At 39.4% G+C, this 17,739-nt stretch overlaps 2 protein-coding genes across 5 annotated transcripts in view; both read right to left on the reverse strand.

Annotated features, from left to right (window-relative positions):
- The window catches only part of CEMIP (cell migration inducing hyaluronidase 1), a 190,407-nt gene that overhangs the window by 135,626 nt on the left and 37,042 nt on the right, over positions 1-17,739 (reverse strand). The window lies entirely within an intron of this gene.
- Positions 1-17,739, reverse strand: part of LOC143960042 (cell surface hyaluronidase CEMIP2-like) — a 164,330-nt gene that overhangs the window by 30,543 nt on the left and 116,048 nt on the right. For all 3 annotated transcript variants that reach the window (XM_077468311.1, XM_077468310.1, XM_077468312.1), the window contains exons 16-18: positions 16,633-16,785; positions 15,063-15,240; positions 7,199-7,414 (exon numbers count right to left, since the gene is read on the reverse strand). In XM_077468311.1, coding sequence (XP_077324437.1) covers positions 7,199-7,414; positions 15,063-15,240; positions 16,633-16,785 — 547 coding nt within the window. The remainder of the gene's footprint in view (positions 1-7,198; positions 7,415-15,062; positions 15,241-16,632; positions 16,786-17,739) is intronic.

The following is a 17,739-nucleotide window of genomic DNA, read 5'->3' on the forward strand; positions in this document are numbered from 1 at the left end:
TAACATGGTTATTGTTGTCAATGGTTACTTACTCGTGAAAAAAGAGGAGAAGCTTGTTGGTGCGAGAATTATACAGGCACCATCAGGTGGGTGTTAAATTAACCAATGTTCAAGGGACCTTATAATATTTAAAGCTACCTTGGATTCAAACTCATTAGAATTGAGCTGGTGATTCTGAACACCTAGGAAGAGCAGATCTGCTGCCTATCAAGAACACAGTTCCTATAAATACATTCATGCCAAGTACTAATACCGATACCAATTACCCCCAACACCATCAAACTGATCTCAAGTGCCCTGAAAGTGTAATTCTGATTGGTGGCTAGTTCTTGGCAGGAACAATTAATTAGATCAGGTTCTTAGAAAAGAACCCCTTTCCAAAGAAAGCAACCTGCCTTACAAGATTTCGCCAGGTACAAATTAAATTATTTCTGGTAAATTGTTCATCTTAGCAAATGAAGCATGTGATATGAGCTACTGTCAAGCAGTTCATTTATTTGCTCCTGAAAACTCTCTTACAGCACGAAACACATTGAAAATAACATTTAAACTCTAACGAGAGTAATACTATTTTTAAGTTCAAGTGTCTGTATTTTGCTTGGATGACCGCTGTGTTTTCAGGAAGCCAATTTATCTAGAGAAATTGCCATGACACATTTCATTTGCATGTGTGTGAAATCTAAAAGCTTTTGGTTTAGACATAGTTCAGCATCCTAGTCAAATCTGAGTATGGAATGAAGTCAAATTAAGGGAAATGACTATTAATGAGATTAGAATAATATGTGCTCTTGTTCATGGTAGGATATAAATACTTATTAACACTGCTTTGCTTGAAGAGGGAGATAAAGAGAATAGATATGGTAAAATGATAAGGTAAAGATGGTTTAAAGCTGAAGTTTACATTTGCCAATTTTTACATAGTTACATTGGTCCAGCTTAGACGACCTGTGGGATCTCCTACTACACCACTCACCGCTACTACAGTGGTCTCCACTAGATTCCAGGTCTGTGCCAAGCGGCTGCCCTGCTTCATTGTGAAGGCAGGACATTACACACTAGGCATGGGCACCATTCAAAGAACATTTTGCACTTTCAATTATTTCAAACTGTTTTCTGACTGGTAGAGGTGGAGTTGTGGGGGGTAATATCCAATTTATTCAATCAGGGAATGCTTTCTTTGAGCAAATGCAAAATGTTCTCCAAATGGCACCCAAGCCAAGTGAGCAACCTTGCTGCACCAGCATGTGTTATTGGCCATAAAAATTATTTTAGCCACAGGACTGCTATTTTTAACTTTAATTGTCTGCCCTTCCCAAATAAATAAGGCCAATGATGATCATCATAACTTAACAAAATGAGCAGAAGAGGACAGAGTAGGAGTGGAAATGTTTTCTTATGCTTCCAAGCAAGGAAGACAATCAATCTCTCTGGTTCGATGTATGAAGTACATTGGGTACTTTCCAAAGCAACAGTCTGTGGTTACCCTCAACCATCCAGGTAGCATCCTACTTTCCTCTTTAAAGGAATGGTTAAAGCAAAAAAGGATAGGGTAAATATAGGGGTCGATTTACTAAAGGAAAAAAATAGACTGTTCACTTTGCAAGGAAAGTTGCACTTTGCAAGAAAATTATTCCCAGAGCACAGAGATGTGGTGGAGTTTCACATTGCAATGTATACCCAATTACATACAAGGAAAAAAAATGCTTCTTTGCTTGCTCGGATGGTGGACACCAGAAGGACTTCCCCTAATTCATTAAGCTCTGGGGTTAATTCCCTGCAAAGTAAATAGTCTATTTTCCTTTAGTAAATAAACCCTCTAGACTCATTTCATACGTGGGACATGTTGGAATAAAATTACAAAATATGGCACAACTAATCAAAGGACTCTCATAGACAGCATGCTAAAAAGGAAAGATGAAGTGCTCCTAATCTAATTTATAAACTTATTGACATGTTTGTCTTCTGATTAAAGTTCTCCTTTAAAGTCATTTTCAGTGGGTTACACAGCAAGAACTAGGCTAAAAGATAATATGGTGTTCTTGCAACGAGTTTGATACAAAAATGGTCTGGAATTCATATGAAGTCGTTGAGCCAGGCTTGAACTATTAGTGTGGGAATCTGCACAAAACTTTAATAATCAAGCCATGCATGATGGGATATTTCTAGTGTCAGAAATAGCAATGATGTACAAATAAAGTAAGAGAAGTTGAAGGGAATATTCTCTTGGCTTTCAAAATTGGTAAACTGATCTCAAGAAGTCCTATAGATCCCTACCATGCTGAAAAACCATCCACAAATATCCCACTTCATTCCTGATCTCCTGTATCCATTTGGAACACCGGATAACATAGCATAAGAAGTTAGGAAATCAGGATAGAATTAGAAAAAGTTATTGGGGTTGATATACTAAAGGCAAATAGACTGGTCACTTTGTAAGAAATCTTGCACTTTGCAAGACAAATTCTTCAAAGCTTAGCGAATGAGGTGAAGGTCTGTTGACTTCCATCATCCAATCATATTCAAACAAAAATGCTATTTTTTTCCCCCTCACATGATTGGGTATTCTTTGAAAAGTGAAACTTCACTGCATTAAGCTCTGGGGTAAATTCCCTTGCAAAGTGAAACTTCCATTGAAAAAGAAAGAGTTTGTCTTTAGCAAATCAGCCCCACTGTGTAACTTTCTTACACAAACAAGAGCTTGGTGAATGTCTTTTGTGGTTTATTAAAAATAAAATAAAGGATTGAATTCCGCTCTACTCTAGGACAATGATGGGTTTACATGGGCAAATTTTTAATAACCTGTTTAGAAAGATAGAAGAATGAACTATTAGAGAAACAATAGCTAAAACCACAAGATCCCATCACAACTTGATTTATAAATCTAGGAGACTGTTTCTGAAATGATTCCAATATTCTGGTTGATCTCTGTAATGCATGCTACAGATTTGTTATTGTTTTTCAATACTCATTAACACTTGTAGTTCCCAATTATATAGTTATTATGGCTAAGCTGTTGCTTTTAAGTGCATAGCTTAAAGAAAACCTGTGCTTTATTAACCTATGAAAGGCTAAGCAATGTGTTTACTTTACAGGCACTCCCTGCAGTACATACTCACCTTTGATGCCCAATACAACCACAGGGAGTGAAGAAAAATACTAGAAAATACTTCCATAATTGAGGAGCTTGTTACTCACCCCTTTTTACCAAACAACAGCTCTGGTGATTGGTGATTGGCTGCTCAGACACTGCTCACATAGGGACAGGCGATAGTCCCCAGCATTGTGTAAGCTCCAAGGAGCAACTTGGAGCTTAGTCTAGGCCTCCTCCATTTTATCCTAGCAGCCAAAATAAAAGGTGGCACAATGAAAGTCTATATTTATGAATAGCTTGCGGGGATGGCGTTAACTCTTTCCCACCTGCCCCAGTGTCCCTTTAAAAGGTTTTGAACACCTGGGTAGGAGGAAGGATCATTCATGTGACATTGTGATTGTCTGCCACAGTGGTTACATGATCAGAAGTCGATAGCATTGGCTACTGATCGTTAGTGTGGACCGATACCTGTCTGTCAACCTGGGTCTCTGTGCTGGATGAGCGCTCTTAGCACAGAAAAACCGGCTGCCCCATGACACATAAGTGCAATCCATGGGCATTAACCTCCCTGGCGGTACGATTATTTCGGATTTTAGGTGCTAAAAGCGGTACCATTATTTTGCATGAAAATTTGGCGTTTTATATTGTAGTCCTGCAATTCTTAGGAATAACTCTCTTAAATCTGTCCAAACCAGAGTCTAGCAGACATCCCGGGTATGATAAAGTTTGAAAAATTAAAACATAAATTATAATATAATAAATAATTATAAATAATTGTACCAAATAATAATATAACAATAATAAAAATTATTCAATAATGTAATCAAATCAAAAACACTGAAATTTGCTCAGTTGCAGAATTGTCACTGTCATTACTTTTCAGTATTTGATGACGGATCTCCCCACAAATCGCTATCGCTCAATTCTGCGAGTGATTCTAATTTGTTATCGCTGTTTTCTAGCTGGTCTAAAATCATTTTTGATGTACAGTGACAGTTTTGGTTGCTATGGACAATCTCCAGTTTCCAGGCATAAAGAACAGTTTTTATTATATAAAACTGCATGCAGGACACTGGGCAGACCACTAGGGACAACGGGGATGTGAAATATTTACATACAGCAATGTAATCTGTAAGATTACATTATACTGTATGTTTACTGTTTGTTTCACTTTTTGAATTTGGCGCCGATCTCCGTGCCCGTGCGTCGCAACGCTCGCAGGGCACGGAGATCGGCGATGTAATGCATCGAGCGAGACACGGCTCGCTCGTACAGCGGGGAGACAACGCTGGATCCGAGGGAGAAGGTAAGTAATCCTCCTCCTGGATCCAGCGATGCAGTCCCGAGTCTGACTCGGGGATACCGCTCTTGGTATAAAAAATCCACCCCGAGTCAGACTCGGGAATACCGTCAGGGGGGTTAAAGCCCACCCTTTTGCCATCTCATGTATGAGTTATGCAGGCAGCAACAGGTTTAATCTATTGCTTACCCTGCATTGGAAAAGTACAGGTTTACTTTAAATTCTTTCCCTGTAGCACCAAAGGACTTGGTTCTCACCACCAGGTTCACTATCTCTATGAAGTTTATATCTTCTTTTTTGTTTTCATGCATTTCCTTCGACTCCAGTTTCCTCACACAACCCAGAATATATTGACACATCAGTATATTTCCATACAGATTGGCCATAAGGTATGTCCATATAGCTGTGGCAGTCATTAGGTTTTTAGGCAGGTGCACTTTATCCACCCCATTGTAAGCGGCGCTAATCAGCCACTGTGCAGAGGGGAATGGAGGTTGAGAGGAGGGATAGTGCAGGGACACTATGCCTGGCTCAGCCATTTGGGAACCCTAGAGAGTTGGGACGAGGACCGGCCTACATGGCTGTACTGCCTGTTTGTCACCCCCTTCATCAGATGCTGCTCCAGTAACGTAGCCTACCAAAGTGCCCTCTCAAGTACAAAGACTGTGTTAAGGTACCATCAGCATTGTTAAGAGCTGTTATACCTGTGTTGCCTGTAATATTGAGGTTCCATTACCATAGTGTTTGGAACCGTAAGTGAGCTCCTTGCCGCTGTCTCCCATGTTTTCATTTTTACTTCTGCTTTACCAAATAACAATAGTGCCATCTTGGTCTCTGTGTACCTTTATTCTATCTCAGGTACCAATCAACTGGCCATGCCTGCAGGCTACTATCCTAGCACTAAATAACCAAGTGATATAAATATATGAATATATGAAAATGTATCTTAAATAATCATGTTGGGGACTGTAGGGTTTACTGTGCTTTGAACCTAGTATGCTGATTGTTGTATGTGGAATTTTCCAAACAGTGATAAAGTAAGCTTAATTTAAACACAAAAGAAAAATAAGACATCATGTTGACTAAGTTCATTGTCAGCAAGAAACCCATCTCCAGTAATTGCCTTAACCAACATGCTTAAGGAGTCTAAATTCTATCAATGTAAGCACTCTGATTTATTGATTTCCAGTGACCAATTTTCTAGACATATTAAAGACAAAGGATGGACAATGTAGACTAAAAGGGTCATTTCCAGAACCAAATGCTGATTCCTCATTTTATCCTAAATGCAAATTGTACCCTTGCATTATGGATTAAGTATTCCACATGGTGATGTGTGGTGACACGGAGGAAGCAGGACTTTGTTACGTAATGGATAGGTTCACCTTTCAAGAAAATATAATAAATGCACATATTTTTGCAGGAGCCTGGAAAGCATTGCACCTGCGATCAGTGGTGCAATGCAGACAAGCCCACTCAAATATGCCTCCCTGCTACACCACATACAGAAACAGGCACTCTGCCTAACTTGGCGTTCAGAGACAGGCACTCTGCCTGTCTCTGTACACCATGTTAGAGTTGGTCTTATTTGCCTCCAGTTTTGGTATCTATAATCTGAAGGTAAATATTTTTGAATTTGGAGCATTAATTTTACTTTTACAAAAGGGTGCTATTAGGAAATACCTGAATCTGCTGCATGTTTTGCAAGCTACCGGCAAGAGTTTTTGAATCTAATGCAGGACCTTTTAACCTCCCTGGCTGTAATCCTGAGTCTGGCTCGGGCTGCTATTTCAGTACCATGAGCGGTAACCCCCGAGCCAGACTCGGGATCGCATCGCTGCATACAGGGAGAGGTTACTTACCTTGTCCCCTGGATCCAGCGATGTCCTCCATGCTGTGTGTGCGAGCTGTCCTCCGCTCGATTCACACAGTGCCTGAGTGCTGGCGCCGAGCTCCGTTCCCTGCGGCGTTACGACACATGGGAGCGGAGATCGGCGCCAAATTCAAAAAAGTAAAAATACACAAAACACATACAGTACTGTAATCTCACAGATTACAGTACTGTATAAAAAAAATACACACCCCCTTTGTCCCTAGTCTGTCCAGTGCCCTGCATGTACTTTTATGTTATAAAAACTGTTTTTTTCTGCCTGGAATTTGGAGATTGTCCATAGCAACCAAAAAGTGGCCCTTTATGTCAAAAGTGATTTTAGACCAACTAGAAAACAGAGATAATAAATTAGAATCACTTGCAGAATTGAGCGATAGCGATTTGTGGGGAAATTCGTCATCAAACACTAAATCTAATGACAGCGACAATTCTGCAAATGAGCAAATTTTGGTGTTTTTGGATTTGATTACATTATTGAATAATTTTTATTATTATTTATTATCATTATTTATTATACTATAAACTTTATCATACCTGGGATGTCTACTAGACTCTTGTTTGAACAGATTTAGGAGAGTTATTCTTAAGAATTGCAGGCCTACAATATAAAACGCCAAATTTCCATGCAAAATAATTGTACCTCTTTCAACACCTAAAATCAGAAATAATCATACCGCCAGGGAGGTTAAGGAACCATACTGCTTTGCTGAATTCCCCTGACTGTGTTTGTAATACATAGTTCTTTAGCAAATTAAATGTTACCCAGGTAGGGTTTACATTTACTTTGAGGTATCTCTAAAAAAATGCTTATTATATGTCCATATATGTTCATATAAATTGTAGGACAATTGGCAATAGGCATGGTCAAAAAAGTACATGAATGTTATAATTAAAAATGCTATTGTTTTCCACCTACCTGTGCATATTGGCTCTTACATATCACTCCATTCCACCGCGGCACAGTAAGGCACCCTGGATGACGTAGGATGTAATTGTCTGCTCGACCAACAAATGTATCACTGTAACCAGTCAGTGAGCCATCCAAGTCATGAAAGATTGAGACCTTGTCACCATCATAGTCATTAGATCCGAACCACTGCCCGGAGCGACCAAAAAATACTTTGAGTTCAACCTAAAGACAGAATGAAAGATTATACTATAGTTGTGCAATATGCATCAACATTTCAGGCAAATTAATTTAACACCTCCCTAATTCAATGCAGATTCCTTTGGCTTTAATAAGTAATAAACTATCTTCTTGTTATGCTGTGGTTAATATTTGGATTAGGAAAATTATTTATCATCATAGCACCATTTAACGACTCCATCTGCAGCAAATAAATAGGGCATAGCTCAAATTAGCATTCATTTCACAGATGTGGTTTGATCTTCAATCTGGAAGCCAGAGCATCACAAATAAAATATTTGGCCCGATAGACACTGTGGTTAATTAAGAAAGTCTAGATTTGGTGCACCAGCTCCCTGAATCTGTATTAGTAAATTTAGCTTATGTCCTGAGTAATTATAAAAACCGCGTAACAGATACTTGCATTTATAGTTGTCATCATACATCACAAAGACATTTGTAATCAATGAAGCCGCTAGCAGAATGTCACAAAACATGATATTAATGTAACTGTGTTCCCTGCCGAACTGTCTGGTATCGAAAACCAGCTCATTCTTGTATTATCAAGATGATTGCGTAACCTTCCCTGGAGCAAATATCATTTTAAACATGTACAAGATCGACCAGAATGATAACAAACTGGTGAGACGCTGCAAGAATTTCAGGATTTTCAAAAAAACTTTACTAAACATTTATAACTTGTGATGCTTACACTGCTTTGCCTTGAATGCATGCATGCAGAATTGCCCAGTCTATGAATATCCCTACTATTTATGATTACATAGATCGCCACGTGAATATTCCATTGAATCCATAACTACTAAATTGCTGATTTTCTTGATTTGTTCTGTAATAATAGTCCTACACTCTGCTTCGAGTTCCAAACTGTATTAATACAAAAACGATAAGCCAATACAGAGGTTTGCTTATGCAGTTCCACTCTATAGGGCCTTAATCAGCTATACCAGCAAATACAGCGGTCCGCTAATGCATTTCCACTCTATAGGCCCTTAATCGACTATAACAACTAATGCAGAAGCCTGCTAATGTGTTTTCACTCTATAGGGCCTTAATCAGCTATAACAGCTAATACAGAGGTCCCCAAATGTGATTCCACTATATAGGGCCTTAATCATCTATGATAACCATTATAGAGGTCCCCTAATGTGATTCTACTCTATAGGGCCTTAATCAGTAATGACAGCCAATGCAGAGGTCCCCTAATTTGATTCTACTCTATAGGGCCTTAATCAACGATAAACAGCCAATACAGAAGTTTATTAACATGTTTCCACTCTATATTAATCAGCAATGACAGCCAATAGAGAGATCGCTAATGTGTTACTATTCTATAGGGCTTTAATCAGCTATGACAGCCAATGCAGAGGTTTGCTAACATGTTTCTACTCTATAGGGCCTTAATCAGCTATGACAACTAATAGAGAGGTTTGCTAACACGTTTCTACTATATAGGGACTTAATCAGCTATGACAGCTAATACAAAGGTCTGCTAACACATTTCCACTCAATAGGTCTTAATCAGATATGACAATTAACACAGAGATCTGCTAATGTGTTTCCACTCTATAGGGCCTCAATCAGCTACGACAGCTAATACAGAGTCCCACTAATGTGTTTCCACTCTAAATGGTTTAATTAGCTATGACAGCCAATACAGAGGTCTGCTAACATTTTTCCACTCCATAGGACCTCAATCAGCTATGACAGCTAATAGAGAGGGCTGCTAACATGTTTATACTCTCTATGGCCTCAATCAGCTATGACAGTAAAAACAGAGGTCCCTTAATTCTTTGCCATTCTATAGGGACTTAATCAGCTATGCCAGCTAATACAAAGGTTTGCTAACACGTTTCCGCTCAATAGGTCTTAATTAGCTACAATAAGGTCCCCATAGGGCAGAAATGTGTTAGCTGACCTCTGTAATAGCTGATTGTGTTCGCATTGATACATTTTGAAATGTATAAAAGAGTGCATGACTCATATTACAGTCACCTTTGAGTGACAAACAGAAGCCTATCTCTACACAGTGTTCCCAATAGAAACAGAAACACATAGGATTGAAGGGGTATGCAATTTATTCATACACAATAATCACAGTGGTTGATGAAAAACAAACATAATCCAGGAAAATCATTTTTTGGATCCAGAAAGTCTGCATCACCTTTTTCTGATATTGCTAGGACAAGGGGAGCCAATTAGGAGTAAAGTTTAAAGTCTATAGAAACTTTTAACAATACATTTCTCCAGTTTGCTGCATTTTTGTTTGTCAAATATACCATTTTTGAAAAGTGCAAAACAATAGCTGTTCAACCAGCCAGAAAACTTGTAAGAGATAACTTCTTGTACTCTCTGCCTCTCTGAGCTGTTATCAGTTAGCATTGTTCCTTGCTATCTTCCTGGCTTACAAACCACCTCTTCCTGTTATGGAGAAGAGAAGGAGGTGTTATGTAGTCCTAACACATTCTCTGGCCTATGGCAGTGGTCTCCAGACTTTGGCCCTCTGATTACCTTTATCTGGCTCTTGGGGCACTGATAAAGGTACTGATCCTACTGATCACATTGCTTATGTAATTCTTTTACTCCCACTGACCCCTAGGCCTGAGACATTGCCTATTCCCATTGATACTGGGGCATCTTCTGCTCTTATGACCAATGATGAGACACTATTCCTCCTCCTAATGATCACAGGGATTATGTCATTATTTTACTCCCACTGACCCCTGGGCCTGAGGCATTGACTTTCTCCATTGATGCTGGGGCATTTTCCACTCTACTGGCCACAGACTGACCCCCTAAAGTCAGAAGTACAATAAACTGTCCCTTTCTTTATAGGGTTTGGAGACCCCCCTGGCCTACAGTGGCAACGATCATCAGTAAGGTGGTCACCCTAGGACAGCAAGTGAGTAAATGGCTGAATCACCAGATTAAATTTGAAAAAAAAAGTACTGCAGCCAACACGTCTAAGGATTGGTAAACTACAATACCATTATTTTTTGTTCTTGAGTTTAAATATTCTTTAAGAGGCAATAAAAAAAAAGTGTAGGCAAGATTTAAGGGACATTACATTACTGTTTGTAATATTACAACTTAGCTGGCAGATATGCAGCAATCCGCACACACTGATCTTATTGCACAATCACTCCTACGGTACCAAGCTAACATTAAATAACCTTGTTTATTAGATGTCCAAAATTAGAGAAATAACAGAAACAAAGCCGACCCACATCTAACTCTATTTATGGAATTGCACATTCTGTCCAGTGCAAGATACAGTCTCCCTGTGTTGCCCAATCATTGAAGCAACCAATATATGGGGCTTTTTTAATGTAACCCTGAAAACTATTTAATAAATAAAATATATATATTTCTCTTCATTTAGAGAACTGATAGATCTCCTTGCTGTTGACTACTTTTTAATTTGTTCTTTATCAAAAGTTTTTTAATATTGTACACAGGTACAAGGAAATAACGACATAATTTACATGTTTTGGGATCAAGTAACTTTCTCAAACTTTTTGGACGAATGGAACCCTTAAAATAATTTTCAGGTCTTGAGGAACCGCTCCTAAAATCAGTTCATTGGTGGCCAGGGAGAAAAATACCCTGTTAAAGTGGGGGGTGGTCAGAATGCCACCCTTAAAGTGGATGTAAACCATACACCCAGCAAACTGACTGGCCTCAGGTGATACACAGAGATGAAACAAATACTCCTACATAAGCTATACCTGTTTATCTGCTGTCTTCTCTTCTCAAAGTCCAGAATTTATAAAGCTTGTCTGAGCTACCAGAAAAAGGTGTCCGAGAGCTGAACTTACACTCGGCAGAGCTTAGTAAGGGGAGCGCTGAGAGATTATTGGAGGGAAGGGACATGCCCCCCTTCACTCAGCACACAGGAACAGAGCTGAGGCTGACAATCAGCTGGAGGTCACTCACCTGTCACCATTTTTCTCTTGGTGTCAGGAAAACTTGTCAGCATTTGAGGCACACTATAGGGGGATATGCTTTGTTCATATTTCATGTCTGAGGTTTACAACCACTTTAAGGACAGTTTAAAAAATGATTGATGGCATGCAGCTGGCATTGCCAAGTGGTGTTAGCCCTGAAATGATGTAGGCACCATCAGATGAAAGGTCGATCACTTACAGCTCAAGGAACCCTTCGCAACCTCTGGATAAGCCTAGGGTTCCACAGAACCCTGGTTGAGAATGGCTGGCTGATTTAGAGCTTCTGTAGAATCAATAGATGTAACCATGCAATAAAGTTATATGCAAATACTGGTAAGTAGTACTGCTAAGGGACAATGTTACATACTGTATCTAGTTGTTGTGCCCTAAAGTGAGCAGATTATGGATCGGGGTCTACGCACTCCTCCGCACATTACTACACTCCGATATCAAGAGAAATCTCTGTGAGGTCCTTCTTTTCAAACCTATAGAGGCATTACGTATTTCAGTCAGAACACTAGCTAGCAATGCATCTTTTTACAATGACCAAACTCACTATTATCAGGGCTTGGAAATCTTCCGTTCTCAGTTTCAAAGTAGTAAAACATTGTATATAAATGGTATCATGGTTAACGAGAAACTGATGGCTATTTTGTCAGAATCCCATGATACATTTCTTTGAGTTTGGCTGTTTTGAATAGCGTACGCGCATCCCTCGTGTTTCGACCATCTTCTTTTACCAATCTAACACTTCTCAGTACATTGACCCCTAAAACTTCCCTTCCCTTCCCCCTCCTCTATTCCTTCCCGATCCAAACTCTTCTCTTGCCCTTTCCCTTTTCTTTGCCTTTCTCCCTAGTTTTCTTTATTTCTATCTGGTCTAACTGAATCCTAGTTCAGTTGTTGGGCCAGCCTTCGGTTATGACTGTTGCTGGATTTCTTGGTTGTCTAGAGATGAATTGTCAACCTCTTAAGACTTGTTTCTCACTCTGATCTGTTGGATCTCTTTCCCTAAGTTCTTGATAGAGTTCTCTACCTATTCCTTGTATATTGCTTGTACAATTTCAAGTATGCACAGGTCCTACCATTGACCCTCCCGTACGCAACTCTGTTTGTACTGGAAATTTAACTTTTCTTTGCTGACGCAAGTAATGTTGGTTATCTGACCAACGTCTCTGTTTAATGTGCTATATCTGTCAATAAAAACCTTTGTAAAATTATGGAGCCACCCTAAAAAAGGAAACATGTAACTGGTTTAATCACCAGGTCAAAATAAAGGGAAAAATGCCTAAAAAGGGGAAAATTTATGTAGTCACCACAACTATGGATTGGAAAATGTAAATATATTACATTTTTGCGTTTAGATACACTTTTAATACAGTATGTTAGAAATAAATCCTTTACACATATTACTTTTAAAAGTTATTTGACCCCCTGATGTTCTACTCTTTATTTTGGGGACATGGAATGGATTCAAACCATATTTTGACTGTCTCACCAGATAGCGCAGGCATAAAAAAAATGAGCTTAACTGCTTGCACTAAGATTGTTGATATCTTAGAACACCATAGTAATGCTGCTGTGACGTACTACTGTCCAGAAAAACATTTTCAGAGAGATCCAAAGATGGAAAGACAAAATAGTGAGTTAGAGCTTTTATTACATTGTCCAAGCCAAAGATAACATGACAGACCAAGCATCGTCCACAACAGTCTCACTACCATACACATATGGGATGGATTTACTAAAGGCAAATAGGCCGTTCACTTTGCAAGGGAGATGGGCTTACTAAATTAGGGTCCTGAAGTTCCCTAAATGAAAGTGCAAGGGACTTTAGCTTACTGAATTAGGTGAACCTCTGCTGACTTCCATCATCAAAGCATATGCAAACAAAAACACAGTTTTTTCTTTTCCTTGCACATCATTGGGTATACTTTGCAAAGTGAATTTTCATTACATTCACTAAACTAAGGTAAAAAAAAAAACACCTATTTTGCCTTTAGTAAATCAACTCCATAATGTTTCAGACTCACAAAATGTTCTAGATAAAAAAAACAAATTAGACAACAAATTAAAAGTATCGATATCAGTCCAACTTTAATTCTGGAAGTTCTCTCTTTTAAATCTCCCTTTCCTAATGTTTTCTGTATAGCGGCTAAAACGTGATTACATTTGGGAGAAAGAAAAACAAAAGCTGGCGTGTTTTGTCCTGAGTTTTTTGGCACATGGCTGTGGAATATTATGTATCTTCTGATTCATCTTTCCACATTAATCGCCACTCAATCCTTACTGTAAAAGATCTAAGTGGGGAATCCATTTCTACGTCAGCGACTTACAATAGGATTCGGGTCATTTGGTAAAGGTGGGGTAGTGTGGACATAACTCTCTCCCAGCCCAGACACACATTAACTATGTTTGCACAATTTTCTCAAGATTTATATTTGCTCGGGGTTAGAAACATTAACTCTCTAAGAACCAAGCCAAAAAATGTTTGTCAAGGAGCAACATGTGATGGAGGATTCGTAAATTGCATCCCCGGTAGCACCACTTGGTTAATCATCCCGCCACTTAATGTCTCTCTCCTGCAAGACTCAGCGGGTCTGGCATTTCAGGGTGTAGCCCAGAACTGGTTCAGACAATACCACTGTTTTATGATGGATAATGAAAAGCATATCAGTTCAGCTGAGTACAAGCTCAGGAGAAAGGTCAGGGCAACCTGCAAGACACACACAGCTACCAAATACTTTGCTCTGGAACTCAGCGAGGAGCCGACTGCCAACACAAACACACTTTTAGACTCCTCAGCATGTTGCATCTTATTGTTTTAAGGCTTGTCCTAGCATATATAAATCTAGTGTCTCTGCAATGTACTAAACATGGAATGTTTAACTCTCTTCTTCCTAGGGAATCTCAGTCAATGGAAATTTGTTTTAGCTGTGTGCACCTTGACATTGGACCATGGGGGTCAATGCTGGCAAGAGACAATAATTATATGGGGTTGTGTGGGTTCCTATTACTATGGTAAGTTAGGTATATTGAAAGTTCCTTGAGGCTCCAGTTTCTTCTTAAAGCTGAAGTTTACATATGGAAGCCAGTCTATCTTGCTTGGGCCATTGTAAGTATGCATGTGTCATACCTAAAGGATCCCTGCGGATGCTGGAAATCACTCTAGTGGGTGCAGCTACTATAGTGATTGCCACTAGTCCTGTACCAGGGGGCTGCCTTGCTAAAAACGGGAGGTTGCTCACTCGGCATGGGCACCATTTTCAGAATGCCTTGCACTCTTCTCAATGAATGAAAGGTGTCCTTTGATTAGATAAGGTAAACATGCAGGGCAATGACACCACTGACTTCCATTTAGTCCAATCACACAACGTCCTTGCATTCATTGAACAAAATGGAAGGCGTTCTGTGAATGGTACCCGTGCCAAGCAAACTCCCCTCTATGTTCCTATGCAGTGGGGCAGCCACTCAGCATTGGACCTGAAAGGCAGCAATGATCACTGGAGTAGTGGTGCCTACTACAGTGTTTTGCAGCTTCCACAGGGATTCCTCAGGAATGGCACATACATAGTTGCATTGGTCCAAGGTAGACCTATGTAACTATCCTAAAAAAAGCATACATAAACTTCAGCTAAATAACTGTAGATTTTTATCACATTATCGTGCCTTTAATATATTTTACTTACACTTTTCTCCATCTTGATGAGGGACAGGTTGTTTTGAGGGGTGATCTGCCAAGAGTTCTTCAGTGAAAATCCAATTGCACTTGATGGTCTTTCGGCCGTAGGGAGAAATTTCTTAAACGTGCACCTGAGAAGCCTGACTGGCCCATCGTATATTTGAAATCCACGAATCGGAAACGTCCTAGAGATTAAAAATGCAGAAACTTGTTATTTGATGTCAAACAAATGATACCATGATTTGTGATGTTAGGTTTTAGCATATTATTTAGAAACTACATACAGATTTTGTTTGAATGATTTTATGCTGCAGAGACCTGGATAGCCCCTACAATACATGCTGCATACTGAATATGTATTTTTCATTATTTATTGCTAAATTATTGGAATAATTATTTAAAGTGGTTACTGAGCTTGGCATAACACAAATACATCAATGATACAATTGGTAGTAAGATGTTATTATAGTGAGTGCCTGCATATTAAAAGGGGATCTTCACCCTCCCTACCTACTTTCTCTCATTCCCCTCCTACCCCTCTCCCATCACATAATTGAACATTTACAATTTTATTTTATACATTTTTCAGGGAACCCATCATCCGACTCCTTGTTTTCTTCCCTAGGTTGAAATGGCATATTCGTTGCCCCCAGCTTTCAAGGATATTTATGATATAAAATCTCAGAAGGCAACGGGGTGCTCTACTGTGCATGCATCATCATAAGGGCTGGCTGTCTCTTCCTGCTTTTTAAAACCAGCCCCATAATGATGTGCGCATACGCATACGCATCATTGTGGGGCAGAGTGCAATCTGAAAGTGACAGCTAGCCTATCCGATGATGTTAGAAGAAGACCAGGTGTATAGTAGTGGAACAGCAGAATCCTACAGAACATCCCTGGATTGATAGGTGTGTATGTTTTTTGTGTAGAACCCAGATTTAGAGGTAAGAGGGGGGAAAAATAGTGGAGCGAGGGGTTGAATTTTTTTCTTGAAGTGAACCTCTGAAGACAGAAACATGGGAGGTGCCTTTTCTGATATCGTTTTTAAAGGCTCTCCGTTGTCATCCTAATCCTAGAATTCACAATCGCTGGAACAAGACCCACTGACGTTCGAAAAGTCATAACCTGTCCTGAATACTTGTTTCAGGTCAATGAAACTCTGGGTAGCAGGGCCTGTGGCTTTAAAAACAATTCAACAGTGACAGCTCCTATATAGGAGATTACTTTAATGTGTATCTATAGCCAACGTTAGTTTTGGATATAAAGAATAGTAAAACTGGTATTGGTTTTGTTTTATAGACCCTTCTTTCTATCTACACATTAGTGTTTCTTACATTCTTTTTTCTTGGAACAAATTCTATATATTTTTTAGTTCACGCGCCAGTATTTTTTAAGTCGTCTATTTTATAAAGTGGATTTGTTTTAATACAGACATCTATAAGTTACATAAACTAGAGATGTGCTATTATAGTATTCTAATTACACTTAAACATTTAATTTCAGTAATTTTTTTTGGACTCTTCATAACCAACTACAGTCTCAGAATAGTAAGAAAAAAATTTATAAAATAATCTTACTTGTTCCGTGGCAGTGACCTCTGTTCCCCTGAGCCTCCGCGTCCCCAGTAGCTGTTCTGCCCACCCTGTGATCCAACATTCTCACTCTCCCCCACAAAGATGGAATCAGAGACCTCCAAGCTGGATCCTTCATCAGTTGGGAATGTTCCATCACTAAAAACATTACAACAAACCAACCGTAATTATGTTAGTGTATTGTATAAAACAGTACGCTTAAAGGCATAGTTTTAAAAGAAACTTTTTTATTAAACAAATCAGCATTACAGCACAGTCAGCAAAAGATATTCCTGCAGGTACAGTACATGTAATGTCTAAAATGATATTCCACAATTGAGAATTATTAACCAACAATTCACTTTAAACCAATTTGCAAAGGGGAACATAAGCAAATATATCAACTTGTTGTGTAGAGTACTGTCATTCAAGCAACCTCACCCAATATCGTGCCATCAAACAGTGAAGGGCAGTAATTCAGTATCACGGGGGAGGGGAGAGAAAACAGAACCGCTTCTTTTGTTTTTGTTTTTTTGGGGAGACCTTAACAAGCAGGAAGGGGGAGATCCCTGAGGAGATGGGGGGGGGGGGAGCCGACACTCAAGAGGCCAACTCCTTTTGCCCCCTTAACCACAGGCATCGATCCATGCAGACGACACCTTGCCAAATTTACCTGGGCATTGCCTATTCTCGTAGGTAGCTCTGTATAGAGGCAGTACTAAATTAACTGCCAGGAGTCAAGTGTGGGTGGGTTAGCTGATTTCCATTTTAGAAGCATCTCCCGTGTGCCATAAAAAAAGGAGAAAGTAATACACAGTTTAGTATATCTATCCTCCTCGACTTCCTCCAGATAACACAGCAACAGCAAAGGGGTTCCCCCATTAGGCTGGAGGTCAACAGGAGCTCAATGGAGTCAGACTTGAGGACCAGCAAAACTGAGCCACAACTGGATGTCATAGTTGCCAGTACCTGAATTCAAATGAGTTGGCTAGCGTATATAGACTTAGTTCTTGAAAAGACATGATCTTTCCATTCAGTATGATGTGTTTCAAGGTAGTGCTCCTCCGTTTGGCCCAAAGAAAAGGGCATGGGATGTCATATAGGTGAAGTATC

This window comes from Lithobates pipiens, unplaced genomic scaffold, assembly GCF_037356315.1.
Source record: "Lithobates pipiens isolate NorthernLeopardFrog02 unplaced genomic scaffold, aLitPip1_a1.2 Scaffold_8, whole genome shotgun sequence".
NCBI classification, from domain to species: domain Eukaryota; kingdom Metazoa; phylum Chordata; class Amphibia; order Anura; family Ranidae; genus Lithobates; species Lithobates pipiens.